The sequence below is a fragment of the Delphinus delphis genome, chromosome 3 (assembly GCF_949987515.2).
Source record: "Delphinus delphis chromosome 3, mDelDel1.2, whole genome shotgun sequence".
NCBI lineage: Eukaryota > Metazoa > Chordata > Mammalia > Artiodactyla > Delphinidae > Delphinus > Delphinus delphis.
Genome location: NC_082685.1, coordinates 121,222,954 through 121,241,464, shown reverse-complemented (window position 1 = coordinate 121,241,464; position 18,511 = coordinate 121,222,954). Strand labels below are relative to the sequence as shown.

The 18,511-nt window shown below is 33.0% G+C and overlaps 1 protein-coding gene across 2 annotated transcripts in view; it reads right to left on the bottom strand.

Moving 5' to 3' along the window:
* Positions 1-744: 744 nt before the first annotated feature.
* CENPK (centromere protein K) overlaps positions 745-18,511 on the bottom strand; it is a 40,226-nt gene continuing 22,459 nt past the window's right edge. For both annotated transcript variants that reach the window (XM_060007022.1, XM_060007023.1), the window contains exons 7-11: positions 9,045-9,127; positions 8,852-8,950; positions 8,389-8,515; positions 4,207-4,260; positions 745-1,596 (exon numbers count right to left, since the gene is read on the bottom strand). In XM_060007022.1, the coding sequence (XP_059863005.1) occupies positions 1,438-1,596; positions 4,207-4,260; positions 8,389-8,515; positions 8,852-8,950; positions 9,045-9,127 (522 nt within the window). In that variant the 3' untranslated portion in view covers positions 745-1,437. The remainder of the gene's footprint in view (positions 1,597-4,206; positions 4,261-8,388; positions 8,516-8,851; positions 8,951-9,044; positions 9,128-18,511) is intronic.

Here is an 18,511-nt window from a genome sequence, read left to right as displayed (position 1 = left end):
GCAAAAAAATCATGCTATGTTAGAAGGCTGGGTTAACAAATTAAGAAGTAGGATGCAATCATCACAGTTTTCTTTAAAACTTTACACAAGATGCTACAGTAAAAAGATTCAAACCAATAGATGTATGTGAAATCAAGACTTGCCAAATAAATCATCAAGTTGTTTATTGCCTTTATCTATTTCTTACTGTAATTTGCAACACAGAGAAGCTCACAGACAACAGTATTATCTGCTCTTGTCAGACAGAATTATTGTCAGACTTATACTGCTAGCACCATTTTTCCTTTCTCCAGTAACTCTGAGGAATAATAAGTTGCTCAATCCTTTGACTCCCAACTAGAGTATTCTAGGAAGGTACTTTTGTATGTCATCTTCCCATAAAAGAACTTACACATTTTCTAAAATATAACAGTATTTGTATTTTCTATAAATGGAACAGGGTATACTCGGAATAGTTTTTGCCTACTTTAAAAAAGATGAAGTATTTAAGGTAAACAAGAAACTTGGATACTATAATGCAGTAGAAAGCATTTTCAAAAATAAAAGTATACACTAAGTCATCTTAGAAAACTAACGATACAAAAAGTATTTGGAATTCTCTAGTTTAGCTTATATGTAGTTCTATAATACCATCATTTATCTACCTATGAAAAAGGCTATTTAGTTTATTAAAATATCATGCCACATCCCCAAAAAAGCTAGAGTTTTTAAATGAGAATTTTATTTACAGGAAAGTCACAGAGGATTAACAAAATTTTATGAACACAGTATTGTTAGTAATAATTAACAGAATCAAGAATGATTTAATATATATCATCACTTGTAATATAATACACATTAAAATATAGTTTTCATGCTACCTTTATCCATTAGTTTTTTTAACATTCAAATTTTTAACAAATCTAGAAATATGGCATTATACATGGAACAGATTTACTAAATGCTTTTAAATTATGCTTCCTTCTACATTAAGATACTAAGTCAATTTTTAAACCTCCTGCAAATTAAATGGCCTTTCCATTACAATTTGTAAATTTAAAGGATGTAAGCACCAAATGGAAATCAAATGCATAAAGGAAACTGTCATAAATTTTAAAAGAAAAATATTACATTATCAATATCATAAATTAACAACGAATTTTCCAAAGAATATTGCAGAAGTAAGGTATATTTAAAGTTTTGTAATAATTAAGTCTAGAATATTTTTCACTTGCATTCTTGTCCACCCAGTTGAAAATACCAAAGCAATGACTGACTGCGAAAGGACCATTTTTAAATGAATAGTGGATGGCAGCATGAGTCATTTTAAGCACAAAAGGAAGATGGACTATGTGCTTTGATTTGCAAATAATGTTCCTTATCCAAGTAATTCTCAGTGTTTCCATTATCCTTGAATGACAAGATTCTTTAAGTACGTGTGAAAAAAAGACCATCTTTTTACTGATGGAAGGCTTCTAATCTTATTCGGGTTGGATCTTCTGGATGTCTCAAGGCAATTCCATTACGCAGGAGCAGCTCAATATAAGGTGGCCAAAAAGAATCACTAATTTTGACATATGGGTCATGTGGAACATCAAATAATCTATTTAAAAGAATCTAGAAAAAAAATCATTCAAAATATACCTTACTTGGAAAAAAACTGATACAGCTATAATAAAACATTAATGAAGTTTCTTATCAAAGAATGTTAATGTCTTTTCTCTTTGAGTAATTGTTTATATCATAATTTCTATGTATTAACTTAAACAGTTGATTTTCTTTTTTTAAAAAACAAATATTAGTGAATGGAAATAGCTTTAAAATGAATCTTTGCACCTTAACTTTTAAAATTCCTAAAAACTAGTTAAAAGGCACTTACAATTCTCTCACTTCTCTTAGGATTAATAATTTGCTTATATTACAAGATTGGTTATAACCATTTCTTAAAAATAAAAAACTTAAATACTCAAAAGTTCAAAAACAGCATACATATCTTAATATTTGGGGGAAAGAGAAATCACCAATGCTACTCTTCCCCCAAAAAACACCTATTCATCTGATAAATCTTTGAAACAATTCTATCAGCATCATTTCCTTCAAATTATCTTAAATATCTTTGATTTCTTCACTAAGGATATTGAGGGGTTACAACCACAAATTGGGACGTTTTGAGTATCTGTAGTAAATTATATAAGACTAACATTTCCCAAACTACATTCCATGGAATTGGTCTCCCTAAGGATGCTCTTAGTGTGGAGAAACAGGGTTCTATGGTTATATAAGCTGGAGAAAGACTGCCAATGTGCACTCAGAATCACCTGTATATCCCAGATCCACTGGCATTAAAAAAGTTTTTTTAAGAAACACACATTTAAAATTCTTCAAACACTAATGTTTTATGAAACATACTGAAAAATGCTAAATATGTATCAATTATTACTCTACCTCCTCAGCTCCCACAAAGTGCCTTCACAAATTACAAAACCAGAATCCAGAAGGGTTAAAAGATTCCTCAAGGGGCACATAATTAGTAATAGATCATGGATTAGACTCCATATCTCTGAATTGCCAAGCCAAAGCTTTAACTATATTATATTAAGAAACACAGAAAAGGAAAAATACAATTTATACAAATATAAAGTACCATAGAAATAAAACTATAAAGCTCTCATCTCAATCACATTTCATAATAATATCAACATTTCAATTCTTTTTTTTTTTTTTTTTTACATCTCAATTCTTGAAATAATTTCATCTGCCATTAACTTTAGCTATTTCTTTTTTTTTTTTTTTAGCTGCAACATGTGGCTTGTGGGATCTCAGTTCCTCAACCAGGGATTGAATGTGGGCCGTGGCAGTGAAAGCTTGGAATCATAACCACCAGGCCACCAGGGAACTCCCTAACTTTAGCTACTTCAGAACCACATCCTGGAGAAAAAAGCTCTTGGTCTCATTTCTTTTAGGTATGATAATAAAATAATTAAATATTATTCCCATTTTAGAGCAACTGCTTATTTTAATATAATTTAAAATTTTTCTTTTCATTTCTAACTTCAGTTATATTAATCAAACTTCTAATAGATGCCAGAAATAATTAAATGCTAAAAATTCTACTTTAACATAAACATGTATATTGGTTTATTCTTCACTGAACTGCAGTTTAAATTCTGTTTATATTTATTATTGATAATACGAGCCTTGGAGACAAAAATAGTTTCTAAATCTAAGTTTTACATGGTATCTCATAGTGCATTATTCAAAAATTACACATGTATTTCCCAGTTAACAACTGTCAATATTTGCCACATATATAACAACTTTTATTAAAAAAAAGTCAAGTCATCCATGAGAAACATTGGTTTCGGTATAAACTGGACTAAATAGGAATATGTTAAAAGATTCAAATCACAATCTAAAAAATAATTGTATTTTGCTTTCCAAAGTAATAATATTCTATATTAAGATATCCTGAGGCACCAAAACCATTTAGCTAGATACATAGAGACTTTAGCATCCAATGCATAAAATTACAATGTGAAACAAGTTTTCTGAAATCACTTTATTCTAAACTTACCAATGACTTTAAAAAGTCACATTAATTGTTAAATAGCTCTTCATAGACTACCTTCCTCTCCACCCAATCTGCAATAGGTCATCATATAAAGATTTAAGTATTTAATATAGTCGGTAATTTGGCTGAAGTTCAAAAACTTCTTTTTTTTAAAGGTCAGAGATATTTGTAAATAAAATAAAAAGCAAATGTCAGGCAGAAAAAGGTGTAATGCGTCCTTACATTATGAAAAAAGAAGCTGATGTTATTTAAGGAAAATCTGTGAATGAAGTTCTGCAACTTTGTGGAAAGAATCCTTAAACTCAATTGTGCATTTTAGATAGAATACAGACTGGCCAACTAAAGATTACATCAATGTAACAGCACAGGCTTTTACTGTGTAGATACTAAACAACATCATAAAATTTTTCTTAAAGTAATAATCAGGAACACGATTAAGAGTAAGACTTCAGTTTCATCTTCTTCTAAAAAATAATATTTTCTTACTACATAGAAACTAATTTTATACTAAGATAAATTAATATATATAATAAAGTTTGGTGTATACCTTAAGAACTAAAGCAGCATTTTTTTCTTTTTCAAGCCTATGTATAATTGTTCACAAATCACTAGTGAAGAGATATCTTCAAGACAAAACAACTACACAAAACACTTACCTCTAACATTTCATGCAGTGTTATCAGCTGTGCAGTTGATTCTTGAATGTTTTTCTTTGAGAGAAGTGTGAATAACAAAGAATTAACATTTCAATTCTAATGGCAGAATATTACACTGTATTTATTACAAAATTTCAAAAATTAATATTCCTCAATTGCAGTGGTACAAGATATACTAAAACCAAACATTTATAATGAGATGATTTAAAAAGCATTCTGAAAGAAAACAACCTGCTGTACTAAACAGTAAGGTTCATAAAAATAGTTGAAACAACCTCTTAGACAGGGAAATCTTTTGCAATTACTAGAAGATACAATTCAGAGTATCCACCTATCTATCTATCTACCTATCTCTAAATATGGAGATAAATTATAAATTTATATAAATGGATAAATTATATTATACATATTATATATATTCATATAAATGAAAATCTAATGTTTGAACCTTCCCAATCAAAATATCCCAAACAAATGACATTCCAGACTGTATTGATACAGCTTCGGGACAGGAAACTTGCTTCCCAGGGAGGTTTGTTCATCTTTCTATAGTTCTTGACAGTTCCTAATATTAACTCAACTCACTAGTTCTTTTTTTCTTGGAATGACAGAGAATAAATCTCATTCCAATTCCACCCTAGAGTTCTCAAATATCTGAAGACAGCTATTATGAGCTCCCTGCCTTCTCCATATTAATCATCATGAGTTTCTTCAATTATTTCTCATAGACTTGCAGCCTCTCAATAGCATGGTTGTTCTCTAAATGTGTTCTAATTTACCTTTTTAAAAAAGTCCAGTCTCCACAATGATATAGCTGTGATTAGAAAACCAAAGATGAAATGGAAGACTCACTTCCATACGTGTAGAAGCTGGAATTCTATTCAATAAGTTTAAGATTGCATTAGCTTTTGGACATCTATTCTGCCCTGCTGACCTCTATCTGAGAACACTATCATCTAAAGTGCCAAAAGTTTCCTTCATTGTATATAGCTAAGATATGTCTCCTTCGTTCTTCAATGTTTTAAACTCAAGAAAGATATTCTATGTACCTCCACTAAATATCGTCCTATTTTATTTGGACCGTCCTATTTTATCTTGGCCAGTTAAAAAATACAGTTCTAATTCTGTCATCCAATAAGTTTACTATCTAGTCCTCTCTCAATTTCATATCATTTGTAAACTTTGATGACTATGTCCTCTACCTCTTTATCCAAATTACTGTTAAAAATGTTCCATAGGATAAGGTTCTAAGGGAAATCTTCTAGGATAATACTACAGCTAATCAGCAGCTTTTGAGTTCAGACATTCAATTAACTACAAGGTCTCCTACTATTGTGACATCTAGTACCTTCCTGACAATAATCAAAGATTAGCATGGAGTCCTCCTAAGGTTTTACAGAAATACAAATATATTAAAGAAACAAGCAGCAAGGCACAGATTAAAATATAAAGGTTTGAGACAATCAAAGAAAATGCAGAAGAAAAATATAATGAAAGAAAACAAAAAAAAAAGTTTCAACATAAGGATATGATAAACAATGTAAAATATAATAAAATAAAATTGCCATGAAATGCAATGTGACCTAAATCTGCCCCTGGAAACAATGCATCATCTTCAAAGCAAAACTGATATTGAATGATCAACATTGTGACATATCCCTGTTAAGTTACTGAAGTTCAGAGATAAAGAATCCTTCAGGCAAATAGTCAGAAGCAGCAAGACATCTACAGGCTGGCCTCAGACTTCTCCACAGCACATTCAATCTGAGAAGAATGGAGAAACCCCTTACCAAGTCTTGTGACTTTTAAAATCTCTGCCTAAGATAAGCGTTTAAGTATACAGCAAAATATGTTCAGCATTTAAGAATTCAAAAAATAAAACACCCAGGAATTCTTCTTGAACAAATTACTTGTCAAACAAACCCATCATATCAAACAATGGATTAAACTTAAAAACTCAAAAATGAATGGTAAAAGATGATAAGGATTGAATCCAACATAATGTACAATAAAGACTAAATGTATACATGAATGATGGTATCAGAACAGAATATAAATGCAATGAAACTACCAAAGTTAAAATAAATAACACAATTTATTTATTTTAAATAAAACTCTGATGGCACCTTGATCTTGGAATTTGGCCTCCAAAACTATGACAAAATAAATTTATTTTGTTTAAGCCACCTATTCTTTGGTATTTTGCTATGGCAGCTTGAGCCCACTGATACATCCATTATTATTGCTTGACAGAGAGAGAGAGAGAGAGAGGGAGAGAGAGTAACCTATCAGTTTGTAATATGTATCAACAGTTCATATACTTCATTTAAAAAAAGTGAGCTTATCCAATATGACTGAATAAACTCATGGTGGCTTCTGGTAATCAATGCTTTTGTTTAGGAGTGTCTCAAACCTCTGGTTCTAATAGTGGAGAACCTTAATAGGTTAAAAAAAAAAAGTTGAAAAAAAGACTGGAATCAGAAAATAAATCATTAAGTTATTTTAAGATTATGATCATTAAGAGGTAAGGGATCATGAATTTACTGAAATCATTAACAGAAGGCTGTTAACAATTTCACAAATGACTAAGGGGCATAAATAACAATGGACAGAATGGGAGAAATTGTCCATAACAAATGTAAAGCCTACTGATAATTACAAAGAAGACAGGGAAGAATAAATAAACGCAGATTATAAGAAAACAAACTTTTTTCTCCTTTTCCTAGTATGCTCACAGTCATTCAAGAAATATGAACTCAGAAGGTACTACAATAGGTATGCAAGACAGTACAGACACAAAGATGAATTAAACAAACCAAGGAGCTCACAGAGCGTGGTGGGTCAACAGAGAAAGAGAAATAAATGGTTACTACAAAATCATGTAATAAATGCTAATAAAATGACACCAAAACTTCATTCAATGCATCACACAAAAGATGATGTTTGAGTTGCTTTAAGAAAGAATTTACTATTTTCACCAGATAGGAATTGTTTCGTAACCAGAGGGAATAGAATGTGTAAGGCACAGAAAAGTGACAGGTCATTGCATATCTGTTGGAACTGTATAGTACTATTGTTGAATGGACTCATGCAAGAGATGAATAAAGAATGGCTGAAAAGGAGGCTAAAGAGATAGACAAAGTCCAGAATATAAATTCATTCCTCTACGGAGTTTATAGACTTCATCCCAGAGGGATGCATCAAAAGTTTTATGTTGAAAAATGATTTAAATATGCATATTTTAAAATACATGATTAAATAAGTTTATTTTTAGAAAGATTGTTCTGGTCCCAGTTTCAATGCCTATTCCACTTCCACAAGTTCTATTTATTTATACCTATACTATTTTTTTTTTTTTTTTTTTTTTTTTTTGCGGTACGTGGGCCTCTCACTGTTGTGGCCTCTCCCGTTGCGGAGCACAGGCTCCGGATGCACAGGCTCAGCGGCCATAGCTCACGGGTCCAGCTGCTCCACAGCATGTGGGATCTTCCCGGACTGGGGTACGAACCCGTGTCCACTGCATCGGCAGGCAGACTCTCAACCACTGCGCCACCAGGGAAGCCCTATACCTATACTATTTTTAAAAAAGGAATTAAAGTGCTTGTTCCCAACCTTCTGTCACTCGATGAAATATTTGCTTTTGTGAAAAAGGTTTATTCCATCATAACTGTTATTAAAATAGTCAATAACTTACCTTAACTACAGGTACCTTCTGATTTTAAAAGTTACATATGTTTATCATAGAAAATTTGAAAAACAATGAAAACAAAAACAAATCTTACCTACAATCTTAGCCCCAGGCATAAGCACTATTACGTTCTTTGGTACAAATTAGACTCACACAATTTAATCATCTGTGTTTTATCTTCTAACAATCAATAATTTGTGAGATTTCATAAACTCTTTTGATAGTGTTCAATACATTTTTAAAAGCTGCATTTTTCCATCAATATGAATACAATGTAAAAAAATGTATTTAATCTTATTTTATTACATAACTAGGTTGCTTCTAATTTTTAATTATTATAATGTGATGATGGAATATTTTTGTGCATGTACCTATTTGTGTATGTCTTTGAAGTGTATATTTAACATAAAAATTTATCAGAAAATTTACCTGTGAACCTATCTAAAACAATTTCATGTGTGAATATTTACATGAATGTCTTCTCTAAAACTTACCTTTTTCTTTTTAACATTTCTATCAGGCAGAGGAAAATGGTCTTCTAGAAATTCACCCAAGGTAACCAAGAGTTTCTCCTTATATTCTTTTATATCACGCATTTTCGTTTTCAGCTCATTAAAGATTCTAAAAGATTTTTTTAAATTTAAGAGAATTAATTTGCTGATAAAATACTTAAGTATATATAACTGGTTACTCATAAAATTAATCAAAAACTTTGTTCAAACTTCATTGCTCAAAATAACTAGCTTTATGAGATAAATAATAGTCTCTATTTAACATGTAGGAAAACTAAAAGTCAAATTATTCATAAAAGATTAGGTAACTTAACAATTGGCAAAAGTCAGGGTAAGACTCACAATTTCTGGTAAAATTTACCTTCTTTTCATCTATGTATTTCATATAACATAAAAAAGGAAATAATTTTTCCTATTATGAAAACCTAGAACACAAAATCAATACCTTGATTCAGAAAATGTCACAACCTGCTGTTTCAAATCATTGTGTAGTACATTAAGAGATTCCAATATCTGTTGCTGTTCATCCAACCATTTTTGCTCCCTTTAAACATGGAAAAACAAAACAGTATTCAAATAAAACATAATGCCAATTCAATATATATCAATGATTAGTAGTAATTATAATACAAATATACCTTTCTAAGTCTTCCTTTAACTTTTCATTCTTTGACTGAATAGTAGATAGTGCCAATTCAAGATCATGCCTCAATTTTTGGAACTAGAACAAAATAATTAAAATTAATTGCTTAGTCTTTACTCCTGTAAATAGTGATATTTCTGAATGAGAGTGAAATTTACATACTAGGATATATATTCAGAAATCAACAGCAAAAAAAAGCCTAGTAAAAAATCTTTAAAAGGGAAATTATACAGCAGGTACTAAGTTCTTTGTAATATTTCATTGTTAAATTAAAAAATATAAGGGGTTTTGAGCAATAATTTCTAATTTCATACTGAAAGGCAATTTAATGGTGAATTTTCAGTAACCAGGCAGATTAGGTCTCTTTTCTAAGGAGACTATACAAAACAGACACAAATGAATATCACTCATTCAACAAATACTTATTGATCAGTTGTTGACCACCAGGCATTGATGAAGGAGTCAGGGATGCAAAGATGAACAGAACAAAGAGGCGAATCCAAACAAAGAAACAAACTTGTAACTCCAGAAAGGGATAAATACCATAAAGTAAAAATAGGTCAAAACGAGAGTATAGAAATGAGGAGCAGGGATGGCTCTTTTAGGTAGGTAGTATGATATGGAAAGACCTTTCTGATCAGGTTAACTAACAGTTTAGCAACAGAGAAAGACAGCAAAAGATAAGTCATGTCACCATCTAGCAAAAGAATGTTCTAGGCAAAGGGAATTTTACGTACAAAGGCCCTGAGGCAGAAGTATGAGGTATCTGAGGAACATATAAGAAGACTGTGTGGCTATAGGGGATTACAATAAGCAAAACTTTTTCTAGTATCCTTTTGTTTCTAGAACACATTAGCTAGTGTTCCATTCTCCTGATATTAAGCGTTTCCATTAGCTTCTTATAATTCTAAATCTGTAATAATATAAAATTGTATATTATAAACCCTAGAGCAACCATGAAAAAAAAAATGAAGAGATATACCTAATAAGCGAATAATGTAAATAAAATGCATTTATTTTGAAAAATACACAATTAATCCAAGAAAGTGGGAAGAGAGGAGAATCGGAACAGAGAAAATGTAGGACAAATACGAAAGAAAAATCAAATATGTACATTTTAATGCAACCATAATGATATTACATTAACTATGATCCAATAATGGAATTAAGTTAAATTACTAATCAAGTTATTTGTAGTGAGGTGGATGCACCTAGAGTCTGTCACACACAGTGAAGTAAGTCAGAAAGAGAAAAACTAATACCGTATGCTAATGCATATATATATAGAATCTAGAAAAATGATGAACCTAGTGGTAGGGCAGGAATAAAGATGCAGACATTGAGAATGGACTTGAGGACACAGAGGGAAAGGGGAGGCTGGGATGTAGTGAGAGAGTTGCACTGACACACATACACTACCAAATGTAAAATGGATGGCTGGTGGGAAGCTGCTGCATAGCACAGGGAGATCAGCTTGGTGCTCTTTGACCACCTAGAGGGGTGGGATAGAGAGGGTGGAAGGGAGGCTCAAGAGGGAGGGAATATGGGGATATGTGTGTGCATACAACTGATTCACTTTGTTGAATTTGTTGTATTTGTTAGGCAGAAACTAACAAATACAACATTGTGAAGCAATTATACTCCAATAAAGATGTATGAAAAAAAAAAGAGCTAGGTAACTTGCCTGAGATTTCACAAATAAAAATAAAAAGTGTCAGAGCCCATACTTAAAAAAAAAGAAAAGAAAAAGAAATAGTTCAGTATATAAATTGCAATTCACTATAATAACTGTACCAATAAAACTTTTAAAAAGTTCAAAAAAAAATAATCAATCATAGAAAGGTACCTGGAAAAATGTGCAAATATTTGGATACTAAAAACACACTTCTAAATAATCCATGGGTCAAAGATGCAATCAGCAGGAAAATAAGAAATTACTATGAACTGTCTGAAAATGAAAAGGTTAAATTTTCTGGAATAAAGCAAAAGAAGTACTCAGATAAAAATTTACACCACTAAAAGCCTGTATTAGAAAAAAGAAAGCTCTCAAATTAATGACCTTAGCTTCCACCACAAGAAACTAGAAAAAGAGCAAATAAAACCAAAGGTAAGCTGAAGAAAATATAATGGTAAAAGTTTTAAATCAATGAAATAGAAAAACAAAAAGAAAAATAGGGAAAAATCAATGAAACCCAAAGCTAATTCTTTGAGAAGATCAATTACCCAGACTAATTAAAGGAGAAAAAAAGAACACAAATTACCAACATCAGGAATAAGAGAGGGGGCGCTGCTACAAACATTAAAATAGTAATGGAGGAATGCTATGAACAATTTTCTGTCAATAAATTTGACAAACTAGATGAGACAAACTCTTTCAAAGTCACAAACTACCAAGGTTCATTCAGAGAAAGATAACCTGACTAGCCATAAAGAAACTGAATATATAGTTTAACATTTTCCCACCAAAAAATTTCTAACCTCAGACAACTTCACCTATAAATTCTAAGAAACATTTAAGGAATAAATAATACTGATTCCATACAAGCTCTTTTGAAGAGAGAATACTTCTGAAATCATTCTATGAGCTTAGTATTACCCTGATACCAAAGATTAAAAATGTTTTCTTTAAAAAAAAAAAAAGAAAGAAGTGACAAAATTCAATATTAATTCATGATTTGAGAAATTCTTCATAAATTCTAATAAAAGGTAATTTTCTCAACTTTATTAATGGCATCTATGAAAAACCTACTGCTAACATCACACTTAATGGTCAAAGAGTGAATGCTATCCACTAAGATCAGGAACAAGGCAAAAATGTTCATTTTCCCCACTTTTATAAAATACATTACTAAATATTCTAGGACAGTACAATAAGCCAAGAAAAAGAGATAAAAAGCATCCAGATGGAAAGAAATAAGTAAAACTGCCTTTGTTCTCAGATGACATGACTAGCTATGTAGAAAATCTTACAGAGGACCTCCCTGGTGTTCCAGTGGTGAAGACTCTGTGCTCCCAACACAGGGGTCCCGGGTTCGATCCCTGGTCTAGATCCCACAAGTATGCCGCAACTAGAGTTTGCCTGCCACAACTAAAGACCCCATGCGGCCAAATAAATTAAAAAATTAATAAATACATTAATTAATTAAATATAAAAGAAAATTCTACATAATCTACAAAAAAGCTACTAGAATAAAGGAGTTTATCATGCTCACTAGATACAAGATTGACATATAAATATTAATTGTATTTGAATGTGCCAGCAATAAATAATTGAAATTTTAAAAAAGAATACCATTTTAATAGCACCAAAAATATGAAATACTAAAGGGATGAATCTGACAAACATATATAAGACCTGCACACATCTTTTTTCTTTTTTTTTTGCACGCACCTTGCGGCACACAGAATCTTAGTTCCCCGACCAGGGATCGAACCTGTGCCCCCTGCAGTGGAAGTGCAGAGTCTTAACCACTGGAATGACAGGGAAGTCCCTCATGGCTTGCACACTTCTATCACAATTTATAAAGTCTTTTTTTGAATCATGAATTAATATGGAATTTTGTCACTTAATTCTTTCTGAATTTATTGAAATGATAAAATGCTTTTTTTCTTTTTTAGTCTGTTGATATAGTGAATTACAAAACATTAGTGAGATAAATTTTGTAAATAACAAATAAACGGAGGCCTAAATAAATGCAGAGACCATATAGTGCTCATGGATCTGGACTGAGACTCAATATGTCTCTTCTCCTCAATTTGAACTATAGATTCAGGGCAATCTCAGTCAAAATTCCAGTAAGCTTCTTTATGGGATAGAATGACAAGCCAACTCTAATTTATATGAAAATATGAAACAATTTTGGTAAAAACAAAGTTAGAGAACTCATACTACTTAATTTCAAGACATTACAAAGCTTCAGTAAACAAACCAACACAGTATTGGCCTAAAGACAGAAATACAGAACAAAGGAAAAGATATATCCACCACATAGGATGGAGAACAAATGGAGAGTCTAGAAATAGATCCACACATATATGATCAATTAATTTTCAACACATATGCAAAGGAAATTCAAAAGAAAAAGATAGTTTATTCAACAATTTGTGCTAGAATAATTAGTATCCACATGAAAGAAAAAAGAACCTTTATCAGTAACTCATTCCACATGCAAACGTTATTCTAAAATGGATCATAGATCTAAATGTGAAACCTAAAATATTAAAATTTCTAAAAAAAAAAATGAAAGAAACTCTTTGTGACCTTAAGTTGGGCAAGTATTTCTTATATTTGAGTACAGACCTTAAAACAGGGGTCCCCAATCCCTGGGCCGCGGAGAGGAACTGCACAGCAGGAGGTGAGCAGTGGGTGAGCAAGTGAAGCTTCCTTCACTGCCACCCTCCATTGCTCCCCAATGCTCACATTACCATCCCACCCCCAACCCCGGTCTGTGGAAAAATTGTCTTCCACGAAAGTGGTCCCTGGTGCCAAAAAGGTTGGGGACTGCTGCCTTAAAATAAAACTTGATAAAGTAGAGTTAATCAAATTAGGAAGATATTATTTTATTAAATTCTCTTTGTTCCCTGAATTGCCTCTATTTTCTTAAGATTCACCTTCATAAATTGTTTTGGGTTTCCACCTTTCCATTTGGAGGCATTTCACAAATGTCAATGATCATAGGCTGGCCATTCAACATTTTCTTTTCTTTTTTTTTTTTTGTAAGTCCAAAACCATTTATTTTTATTTTTTTAAAGTTCATTTCTTTCTTTACATCTTTATTGGAGTATAATTGCTTTACAATGGTGTGTTAGTTTCTGCTTTATAACAAAGTGAATCAGTTATACATATACATATGTTCCCATATCTCTTCCCTCTTGCGTCTCCCTCCCTCCCACCGTCCCTATCCCACCCCTCCAGGTGGTCACAAAGCACCGAGCTGATCTCCCTGTGCTATGCGGCTGCTTCCCACTATGCTTCCCACTAGCTATCTATTTTACGTTTGGTAGTGTATATATGTCCATGCCACTCTCTCGCTTTGTCACAGCTTACCCTTCCCCCTCCCCATATCCTCAAGTCCATTCTCTAGTAGGTCTGTGTCTTTATTCTTGTCTTACCCCTAGGTTCTTCATGACATTTTTTTTTTCTTCTTAAATTCCATACATATGTGTTAGCATACAGTTTTTGTCTTTCTCTTTCTGACTTACTTCAGAAAGGACAGCCTCTTCAATAAGTGGTGCTGGGAAAACTGGACAGGTACATGTAAAAGTATGAGATTAGATCACTCCCTAACACCATACACAAAAATAAGCTCAAAATGGATTAAAGACCTCAATGTAAGGTCAGAAACTATCAAACTCTTAGAGGAAAACATAGGCAGAACACTCTGTGACATAAATCACAGCAAGATCCTTTTTGACCCACCTCCTAGAGAAATGGAAATAAAAACAAAAATAAACAAATGGGACCTAATGAAACTTCAAAGCTTTTGCACAGCAAAGGAAACTATAAACAAGACCAAAAGACAACCCTCAGAATGGGAGAAAATATTTGCAAATGAAGCAACTGACAAAGGATTAATCTCCAAAATTTATAAGCAGCTCATGCAGCTCAATAACAAAAAACAAACAACCCAATCCAAAAATGGGTGGAAGACCTAAATAGACATTTCTCCAAAGAAGATATACAGACTCCCAACAAACACATGAAAGAATGCTCAACATCATTAATCATTAGAGAAATGCAAATCAAAACTACAATGAGATATCATCTCACAACAGTCAGAATGGCCATCATCAAAAAATCTAGAAACAATAAATGCTGGAGAGGGTGTGGAGAAAAGGGAACCCTCTTACACTGTTGGTGGGAATGTAAATTGATACAGCCACTGTGGAGAACAGTATGGAGGTTCCTTAAAAAGCTACAAATAGAACTACCATATGACCCAGCAATCCCACTACTGGGCATATACCCTGAGAAAACCATAATTCAAAAAGAGTCATGTACCAAAATGTTCATTGCAGCTCTATTTACAATAGCCCAGAGATGGAAACAACCTAAGTGTCCATCATCGGATGAATGGATAAAGAAGATGTGGCACATATATACAATGGAATATTACTCAGCCATAAAAAGAGACGAAATTGAGCTATTTGTAATGAGGTGGATAGACCTAGAGTCTGTCATACAGAGTGAAGTAAGTCAGAAAGAGAGACAAATACCGTATGTTAACACATATATATGGAATTTAAAAAAAAAAAATGTCATGAAAAACCTAGGGGTGAAACAGGAATAAAGACACAGACTTACTAGAGAATGGACTTGAAGCTATGGGGAGGGGGAAGGGTAAACGGTGACAAAGCGATAAAGAGGCATGGACATATATACGCTACCAAACGTAAGGTAGATAGCTAGTGGGAAGCAGCCGCATAGCACAGGGAGATCAGCTCGGTGCTTTGTGACCCCCTGGAGGGGTGGGATAGGGAGGGTGGGAGGGAGGGAGACGCAAGTGGGAAGAGATATGGGAATATATGTATATATATAACTGATTCATTTTGTTGTGAAGCTGAAACTAACATACCATTGTAAAGCAATTATACTCCAATAAAGATGTTAAAAAAAAAAAGATAGAAGAAAAAGAAAAAAAAAAATCTAGAAACAATAAATGCTGGAGAGGGTGTGGAGAAAAGGGAACACTCTTGCACTGCTGGTGGGAATGTGAATTGGTACAGCCACTATGGAGAACAGTATGGAGGTTCCTTAAAAAACTACAAATAGAACTAACCATATGACCCAGCAATCCCACTACTGGGCATATACCCTGAGAAAACCATAATTCAAAAAGAGTCATGTACCAAAATGTTCATTGCAGCTCTATTTACAATAGCCCGGAGATGGAAACAACCTTAGTGTCCATCATCGGATGAATGGATAAGGAAGATGTGGCACATATATACAATGGAATATTACTCAGCCATAAAAAGATTTGTAATGAGGTGGATGGACCTAGAGTCTGTCAACATTTTCTTTTAATTGAAGTATAGATGACATACAATACCGTATGTTACAGGTGTAAAATACAGTGATTCCCAATTTTTAAAGATTATATTCTATTTATAATTATTATAAAATATCGACTACATTCCCTATGTTGTACAATATATCCTTATAGCTTCCCCCCCCTGCCCCCCACCGCATCGCACTACATGCAGGATACTAGTTCCCCAATCAGGGATCGAACCTACGTCCCTCTGCAGTGGAAGTGCAGAGTCTTAACCACAGGACTGCCAGGGAAGTCCCCTTATAGCTTATTTTATACATAACAGTTTGTACCTCATAATCCCCTACCCCTATATTGCCCTTCCACTTTCCCTCTCCCCACTGATAACTGTTAGTTTGTTGACTATATCTCTGAGTCTGTTTCTTTTTTGTTATATTCACTAGTTTTTTGTATTTTTTATTTAGTTTTATTTTTTAAAGGTTATACTTCATTTATAGTTATTATAAAATATTGACTATATTCCCTCTGTTGTATAATATAACGTTGTAGATTATTTTATACCTAATAGTTTGTATCTCTTAATTCCCTACCCCTATATTGCCCCTCTCCGCTGCCCTCTCCCCACTGGTAACCACTAGTTTGTTCTCTTTATCTGTGAGTCTGCTTTTTTGTGATATTCGCTAGTTTGCTGTACTTTTTTAGATTCCACATATAAGTGATATCATACAGTATTTGTCTTTCTCTGCCTGACTTCTTTCACTTAGCATAATGCTCTTCAAGTTCATCCATGAGGCTGTAAACAGCAAAATTGCATTTTTTTATGCTTCAGTAGTATTCCATTACATATATACACCACATCTTCTTTATCCATTCATCTGTTGATGGACACTTAGGTTGCTTCCATATCTTGGCAACTGTAAATAATGCCGCTATGAACAATGAGGTGCATGTATCTTTTTGAATTAGTGTTTTTTTTTTTTTTTTTGGATATATATCCAGCAGAGGGACTGATGGGTAATATGGCAGTTCTATTTTTAGTTTTTGGAGAAAACTCCATACTGTTTTCCACAGAGGCTGCACCAATTTACATTCTCAACAGTGTATGAGGGTTCCCTTTTCTCCGCATCCTCACCAACACTTGTTATTTGTGTTCTTTTTGACAACAGTCATTCTGACAGGTGTGAGGTGTTACCTCACTGTGGTTTTGACTTGCATTTCCCTGATGATTAGCGATACTGAGAATCTTTTCACATGCCTATTGGTCATCTGCATGTCCCCTTTGGAAAAATGTCTATTCAGGACTTCTGCCCAGTTTTTAATTGGCTTGTTTTTTTGTTTTGTTTTGTTTTGTTTTGTGGGGGCCACACCACATGGCATGCAGGATCTTAGTTCCTTAACCAGAGATTGAATGCATGCCCCCTGCAGTGGAAGCATGGAGTCTTAACCACTGGACTGCCTGGGAAGTCCCAGCTTGTTTGTTTTTTTGATGTTGAGCTGCGAGTCATTTATATATGTTGGATATTAACCCCTTATCAGTCATAGCATTTGCAAATGTTTTCTCCCATTCAGTACGTTGTCTTTTCATTTTGTTGATGGCTCCTTCGCTGTGCAAAAGATTTTAAGTTTAATAAGGTCCCATTTGTATATTTTTGTTTTACTTCCTTTGTTTGAGGAGACAAATCTAAAAACATATTGCTATGATTTATGTCAAAGAGTGCTCTGCCTAAGTTTTCTCCTAGGGAATTTATGGTTTCTGGTCTTACACTTATGTCTTTAATCCATCTTTAGTTTTTGTATATGGTGTTAGCGAATGTTCTAATTTCCTTCTTTTACATGTAGCTGTCCAGTTTTCCCAGCATCACTTATTGAAGAGACTGTCTTTTCTCCATTGTAAATTCTTGCCTCCTTTGTTGTAGATTTATTGACCATAAGTGTGTGGGTTTATTTCTGGGCTCTCTATTCTGTTCTATTGAGCTATGTGTCTGTTTTTGTGCCAGGACCAAACTGTTTTGATTACTGTAGCTTTGCTGCATAGTCTGAAGTCAGGGAGCATGATTCCTCCAGCTCCATTCTTTCTCAAGATTGTTTTGGCTATTGGGCATCTTTTATGTTTCCATACAAATTTTAAGATTTTTTTGTTCTAGTTCTGTGAAAAATGCCATTGGTATTTTGATAGGGATTGCACTGAATCTGTAGATTGCCTTGGGAAATTATGGTCATTTTAACAATATTAATTCTTCCAATCTAAGAACATGGTACATCTTTTAATCTGTTTGTGTCACCTTCAGTTACTTTCATCAGTGTCTTACAGTTTTCTGATTACAGGTCTTTTACCTCCTTAGGTGGCTTTATTCCTAGCTTACCTTATTCTTTTTGATGCAATGGTAAATGGAACTGTTTCCTTAATTTCTCTTTCTGATAGTTCATTGTTATTGTACAGAAATGCAACATATTTCTGTATATTAAT